The following is a 7974-nucleotide window of genomic DNA, read 5'->3' on the forward strand; positions in this document are numbered from 1 at the left end:
AAAGATGTGGCATTAAGAATTAATATCCATCGTCTTTGAAGTCTGCAGGGAATGTATGCATCTCCAGTAACTGGCTTCCAGCAGCCTGAACCCCTGATTTGCTAGTTAGAGGCAAAAAGCAGAAGTCTAGATATCATCTTCCCCCTCCCACCCCATGAAGTATACAGTCACTGTTAGATACATAGGAATTGAAGATTGCAAAAGAATATTAGGAAGTGTAATAAAGTTTGGTGCATTTTCACTTAAAGGGAATGATCCTAAACTAAATAATATAATCCTCTTCATTTTGTCTTTTTCTTTATGGAAAGAAAATTCCCCAAGCGTTTTTGTGTGTTAACTCAGCAGACAGAGGGCATCAGTAAATAGCTTATTATAAAGTTTATTAACATTAGGATATAGTTTCATATTTTAAGGGTGCCAAGTGTTAGATGTTGTGAAGACTAGTCCTCCTTTACTGCAGAGTAACTACAATAGATAATCAAACTCTTCTCCATTTTTTTTCCCAGAATGTCTTGCTGCTGTATTACGCACAGTGGTGTGGATTCTGTGCTTCTCTCAATCACATCTTTATTCAACTTGCTCGGCTTTTGCCTCCAGATAATTTCACTGTGGCAAGGTAAAAAAGATTCTAATTTTATCTCTCAAGAATAATGTAAGTTCACTGAGGTCATCACCTTTAGAAAATAATTACTTTTTTTTCCTCTGTACAATCTTGCAATAGTAGATGTGAATGTCATCTGCTTCATTTCTCTCTGAATACATTATTTTCTTTTCGTCTGTATAAACTTTGTGGTTTTCAATGTCACTGCAGTAGTTACGCAGTTTAATTAAAATGAATTTTCAAACAGTGCAATTAACCTTGAAACTTCCTAATTTCAGGAAGTTAATCAATGAAACAGCAGCAGAAAATAATTTTTACCCCTCTCTGATAACTTGTAGCAGATAATTATAACCTGTAGTACTGTTACTTGAGAAATTGTTTGAGACAGGCAAAATACATATTGTTGTGGGTTAACCCTGGTGGGCAGCTAAGCATCACACAGCTGCTCACTCACCTCCCCCCTCCATCCCCAGTGGGATGGGGGAAGAGGAAAGGAAGAATAAAACCAAGAAAACTTGGAGGTCAAGATAAAACAAAACAAAATTGTTTAATAAGTGAAGGGTAAGTGGAAGGGGAGAGAAGAAAGCAAAGCAAGTGCTGCAAAGGCAGGCAGTCACTACCGCCTATGGGTAGACCGATGCCCAGATGGTTCCCAAGTAAAAGATGGCTAACCCCCCTAAAGGCCCCTCCTTTCCCTTCTACCACCGAGTGGGATGTTATATGGTATGGAATAGAACTTTGGTTAGTTCAGGTCATCTGCCTGGTTGTGTCCCACCTCCCCACCCCCCGCCCACTGTAGGGGCAGAGCGAGAAACAGAGGTCTTGATGCTCTGGAGGCACTGTTCAGCAATAACCAAAGCATTCCTATGTTATCAACACTATTTTCATCACAAATCTAAAACATAGCACCATATAGGCTACTGTGAAGAAAAGTAACTCTATTCCAGCCAAAACCAGTTTATAGACATATGTATTTTTTTATATATGCATGTGTATGATATAAATATATGAAAAAGATATGGTCTTGTTTGGTGTTTTCAGGGTTTTTAATGTTTCAGTGCAACCCAGACATTCTTTTTCATGTATTTGGTAATATATCAATACTTACAAGATCTGTGCTGATTACATCCTTGTTTCATTGTGACTGAATTTACTCCAGGAGGCAGCATGAGATGTATAGGGAAAAAAGTTCAGTTAAAAATCTGGAGTTATCACCTGTTTATAATTGCAGCTTTGTTCCCACAGATGTAATGCCATGGTCAAATATCTACCCATTCTGTTTCCTGACTTTGAAGTTCCCTCATTTGTTCCATTATTTTTATTGCAGTGTTAACAATATGATTGTCTATGTTTTTTTCTATAATAAAATTTTTGTAATTAATAAGAATTTTATTTATGATCAAAGAAAACCTAAAAATGCAGAGAAAAACATAACAAGCAATTGAGCAAATATTTCATTCACAAAATCTTGTGTTCCTTTCTACGTAGACCTTTAGAAAAAAATGTGCCTTTAAGAATGTGCTTGTCCTTGGAAGAAGCAAAGTCATTTTCTCCCAAAATTACTAAAAGGGAAAATATACATAGAGTTGTACTTGACGAATAAATTAATGAATAGAAGAAAACTTCAGTCTCGCACTGAAACTGTTAGGCACGTTTGTTTGTTTCAGAGAAGGAAGGTGTGTACCTAATGGGTGACTATGATTTAATTGCTGAGTGAGAGCAGTTGGAATACTGTACGTATTTTTCTAGCAAAAAAACCAACCCCACAGATTTTTGTTAAACTGAGATTCATCATCCTGAATGTTGGTAATTAACTCTGCTCACTCATATACACAATATATTTTTGACATAACACAGAGTTACTTTCACAGATACTTGCATTTCCTTCTTCCCAATCCCTAAAATGGTCTTTTACAAGAAAATACAGGTTGTTCATCTGCTTGTTCTCTTCATCAGTGTGTCTTTTCTTAACAGAATTGATATCACTCGAAATGACCTTCCATGGGAATTTATGACAGACCGTCTCCCAACCATTTTATTTTTTCCTCATCAGAGGTAATGTAATTATTTTCCCGGTGGGTTTTTAACTTCTGTTTCACTAAGTTAGAATAATTATCTGCTTACATGTCTTAGTAGAGAAAAAAGCCAAACAGTAATTCATTTCCATATATGTATTCTTACGTTATGCATATTCTAATTAAGAAAACACAACAACAACAAAACAGCCAAAAAACCCCGATAGTCATGGATAGCTGATGGTATGCAGGTAGTGAATGTTGTCTCCAAAGGTCTTTATTTAATTCTTTGTAAGTCTACATTTATGAACAGCAGCATTACTAACCATATTCTTCAGTTAATTTTCCTTATAATTTGGTTGTGTTTATTATTGTGGCATTGTCCAAATAAATTAATGAGTGACTACAGGAGGAGGAAGAGGAGAAATTATGTAGATGGTAGTGCAATGTAGATGTACTGCAACTTGTATCTAATCACTTCTAATTGGATAAACTAAGAGAGATCTCAAAGAATATTAGAAAGCATTCTTGAAGTAAAATGCAAGGATTTGCTTCCTGTGTTTTCAGTGAAGAAAATTAAAAAGTCAATACACATGGAGAGTAAGTAATCCAGCCCAAGCTTGGTCTTGTTTAAGAGAACAAAAAATAACAATCCTGACGTTACAGAGGGAGAGGAGGTAGGTTGTTATGTGTTTTTAAAATAAAAACTTTGTCTTTAAAAAAAAGGAAAAAAAGGCAGAGAATCTGAGTACTAAAGGAGGGCTTATGCATCCTATGGAAATATTACAGTGGTCCTAATCTGTGAATTTTTTTTCTCTGTCATCTGCTCTGTAGTTGAATGAATGTAACGTAATCAGAGGGACTTCGGAGTGTTCATTGCTCAAACTGAAGTCCTCTCAGGTTATGTTTCTCTGATTGTTCTGATGTTTGGCTTTTGGGGGGAATGTATCTGTCTGCACCTGTATTTTGGATGTTGGATTCTTTGGCAACCTGCATAAACCGTGGAAGTGTTCCATCAGCTGAGAACTAGTCTAACAGTGGCAGAGAGAATGACTTGAAATACTACTGGCCTTTATAAGCTCTCTAAAGTAGATGGTAATATCTAAAGCAAAACCTCTGACTTTACGGGGTATAGGAATGGCATTCTACATAGGGCAAGATATGAGCTATCTCTGATTTAATAAAAATAAGGGTTAAATTTTCTGCCGTTTCATTTATATGTCAGCTATGTTCCCTTTTGTAGTGAAAGAAGTTTCATATTAAAGAAATTTCAATATATAAAATGTATATTAAATAAGAGGTGTTTTCATTTCTGATAAAATCAGAATATAGATTTATTTCCTTTTTCCTACTTTTCTACTTTTGTGATATCATTGGTCTTGTTATGGCATCAGTGTGGTGCCATAAAAGCATATGAAGCAAAAACCCCAACCAACCATTATGAATTTTATGATCAAGTAGAAAGAGAATATGGGATGGAGTAAAAACAGGTAGTTGAAGAAGTGGAACTATGACACACTGTAAGAAAGTGTACTTAAAATGAAAATATTCTCAAAATTGTTTGGAAATGGTATAAAAGTTATTGGAAAATTGTCATGTTGCACGGCTAGAAAAAATGGAAAACCTATTGCAAATACTTCAGGGGTTTTACTGAGCTGTTTTAATGCAGTGTTTATTAAACATAATTTTTTTTTTAAACTATGAGTATTTCAAATGGTGTGATACAGTCTTCAAGTGAAAGCCATGCTTCAAAGTAAATTTCTTTCATGTAAGAACTTCCTTTGTAAACTAACACTGTGGTTATTGAAATATCTTTTTTTTCTTTCTTAAAACAGTACTTATTCACTATTTCACTTGAGCATAAATACATTTTTTCAAAGTTCTAAAAAATTTTTATTGAAATAGTGCAGATACTTTAATTGTCATTAATGTCCTTAATGCTATGAATAATTTTTTTAGCAGTAATAAAAAAAAACAAAAAGAAAACCAACCTGACAGTATTGCTTTTGCAGATACTACAGAATATATCATGAGAATTTGTGTATATTGCCAAAATGTTTTGGTTTTCATTCTGACTTAGTAACAGGTGCTGGACTTTTCACAGGAGAAAAGCAGCAGTAGATTTGTTGGCATTCTAGCAGCTTTGCATTGTTTCTTTAAAATAGAAAACAAATGAAGCTTTGGTAGCAGTTTAACACCTAAAGCGGAAAATATCCAAAGGAGATTAGCAGTGAAACAAAGTGTAGGTGCTGTTGAAGTGAAACTATATACAGCAAGCAAGACCTCAGACAAAAAGACAAGAAATAGAGAGTGTAGTACAGGGAAGTGTAGTTTCAAGGAGACAGCTAGGATTGAGGATGATTTCTGGGATAGTGAAAGAAAGCTGAGTTGGAGGAAGGGAACTGATTCTTGAATGGGGGAGGGGCAGGGAAGGCAGGACAACGGAGGGTGGAGTAGAGAAAGTCAGGAAGGGTGGGTCAGGAGAAAATGGAACTCTGAAGTTAGGGATGTAAAAGGACAGGAGAGTACATTTAGGACTGGGATGAGACCTGGAATAGCATTCATGGGTCCTGAATCCTACTTTTCCTCTGCAGCAGGGAGAAATTGGAAAATGTGTGTCAAACCTGTGTGCCATTTCTACTTTGTACCAGTACACACAGTGCAGGTGCATCCAGCCTCTCATAGGCTGAGAAACAAGAAAGAAACATTAGATGCAAGCAAGCCACAAGCTTTCAAAAGTGCTCAATTTTATTGTTTCAGATATGTTTTTGGCCCTATGCGTTAGATTTGATTGACCTTGGGTTTTGTTTTTCTTAAAAGATCAATACTCAATCTTACACAATTATAGTTTTTATACAAAGGAAATGAAAACAAGCACTATAATAAATACCTGCCTCTTTGCAATGTAAAATAAAAATGTTGATTTCCACCCTTCTCCCTCAAGAACTCTTATCAGTCAGCAAATGGTAATTCAGACTACTGGTACTGTGCAGTGTTACCTACCACAAAAATCCTTAAACCTGTGCCTTACATTTTGCAATTCTGAATTCATGTTTTAATTCAGTACAGAAATAGTTTTGTTTCTATCAGATCTGAGTCACCCCAAATTCCAACTCATCGTCTCCCCTACTTTGTGGAGTAAGCCTTGCAAATCAGCCTCAGATCAGGCTCCCTCTGCCACATTCTTCCAGCTCAGTCCCAGTCCTTCTCTGTTCCTTAGGTTAACGGAGCAGGAACTCAGCTGGAGTAGTTCCAAGCTGTGTGCCTGTCTACATAAAGGCGGTGTTACCTTCATCTGCTGCTTAGCAAAAGCTGCAGTCTTCAGTGCCAAATACCAGAGTCCAGTTACCTGTCGAGTTCTGCAGATTCCACTGGGTCTCAATTTTACATGCTTTCCAGCATTCAGACTCTTACCTGTCATCTGCACAGTCCATTAGTTCTGGCTGGCTGGAGTGGCTACAAGCAGAGGACCTGCTGTTTTAAAGATGAGTGGTCTCAAGTTTAGCTGAGATGAGCCACATGTTTCCTGAGGTGTTGACAATGGAGACAGAAAGTAGTAGTAGTATGCTTTGTCTTCCACTCCATTAGGTCAGGTGGTATAAGGTAAAGATCTACTAGATCTAACCATGTTAATAAGCATTGGAATACTAATGTGATTCATTTTATGGCTGGAAAACTTAGAAACTGATTTCCAAGTATTGTTGTGGGTACAGTTTTAAAGACCACTGTTCTAGTTAATGAGCCCCAGCATACCATTTGGAAACCTGAGTCAAGTGACTTTCCCTCCAACTTTTGAGCAAAGATCTAGTTTGCAGAGCCATGCCTTCTAGGAGACTGTGTGTTATGTATAACATGATGAAAAGTTTTTTCTTGGATTATTTTAAAGTATAGCTCAAGCAGGTTTTAGAGCAGTAAAATAATTAATTGTAAGTGAATCTTCCTCTAATGCTTACTATCTATCTTCCACGTGTTACTAAAAAGTCTGGTATTCCCTATTTCTTTTCATAGATACTCATTTTGCCTTGGTCTGTTTTATAAAGCAGTTCTAAACTGTCTCTGGAGTGACAGTCAATAGTTTTAGTAAGATTGTTTCTGTAATGTTCCAATTGGTTTCATAAAGGTACCTTACCTCTAGTCATTGTTTTCTGTCTTGCTTTTCCTCTCCAGTGTGCTTTATATTTAATATTTTGCCGCATCTAAGTAATCAAGAAAATCAGGTTTTCATAGTATTTGTTGTATCACTAGTACTACTAGAATAATCACATATTAATCTTGGATAGAAAGGTGCCTCATGTTAAGGCTTTCCATGCAGCTCCTTATGCATTTGCCTTAGGAGACAATTGTTGCAGATTAACTCTGTTCTCAGTTTCTTTCCACCACATACTGTTAATATTTTGTTTGGCTTTTTGTTTTAAACAGCCTTTTAGCTTTTCTGATACATACTGTGTCAATAAGAATGGATGATATCGTAGTAAAATATTACCACTGTATAATGAGTCAGTTTTGTCTTAGTGTTGACTATTTTTTGCCTGAATCATGTGGTGATTCATTAAACTTGGATGTGAGCTGATTGTCAGCTGAGAAACTGCTGATGGTAATTACAAGACTAACTTGGTTGGTCACCAGAAGTCTGCAGGGGAAGAAAAACCATGTTGCTTATGCTTCTAGAAATAGCTTGATTTTGGTAAACAGGAGCCTCAGCTAGCTGAAGTTCTTGAATTGTTGATAAAATATGGTATCTGTGTTCCCCCTGAAATACAACAAATAGGTCTCAGTAAATGAAATTAGCATATGTTTATAATCCATATGGTAATGAGTTGGATTTCACAGAAAGCATTTTTGAGGCAACTGTAATTGGTTAGTGAATAACTCCCCTGTTCCGATGCACAGTGTTAAGCAATTAAAAAGCATAATGTCATACATGTGGGGACATAGGAGTTGTCCATGGTGTGCGTTGTACAGGAGCAGCAGTGGTAAGCTTTGAGGCATTAGGCATTATACTTGAATCTGGCTTTCTTGCTTTGCCATAACTTTTGTTTGAGTTTGTCTTACGTCTGCTTTCTGACATGTGTAATTAACCCATATCTGAATGTATGCTACATACCATTAATCTGTTTATGAATTTGCCAACCAAAGGGAAGTAAACTAAGCTTTTCTTCTCTGTTTTGGTGGCTTCCTAATGAAAGAGAGAATATGCTTCTGACTGGCAAAGGCTAAAGATGATACAAAGTGATAAAGCTATTTTTTAGGTAGCTTCCCAGTTAAACAAACTGAGTATAAGTAGCTCTACTGCAATAGTCAGGAGGCAGCAAACTCATGTTGTACTGGAACATGCTGAGTGAATGATCCTAGAGGTCT

General features: G+C 36.4%; 1 protein-coding gene across 3 annotated transcripts in view; it reads left to right on the top strand.

Annotated features, from left to right (window-relative positions):
- The window catches only part of TXNDC11 (thioredoxin domain containing 11), a 35428-nt gene that overhangs the window by 25157 nt on the left and 2297 nt on the right, over positions 1 to 7974 (top strand). For all 3 annotated transcript variants that reach the window (XM_075105276.1, XM_075105274.1, XM_075105275.1), the window contains 2 exons: positions 507 to 616; positions 2576 to 2656. In XM_075105276.1, coding sequence (XP_074961377.1) covers positions 507 to 616; positions 2576 to 2656 — 191 coding nt within the window. The remainder of the gene's footprint in view (positions 1 to 506; positions 617 to 2575; positions 2657 to 7974) is intronic.

This window comes from Phalacrocorax aristotelis, chromosome 10 (genome assembly GCF_949628215.1).
Source record: "Phalacrocorax aristotelis chromosome 10, bGulAri2.1, whole genome shotgun sequence".
NCBI lineage: Eukaryota > Metazoa > Chordata > Aves > Suliformes > Phalacrocoracidae > Phalacrocorax > Phalacrocorax aristotelis.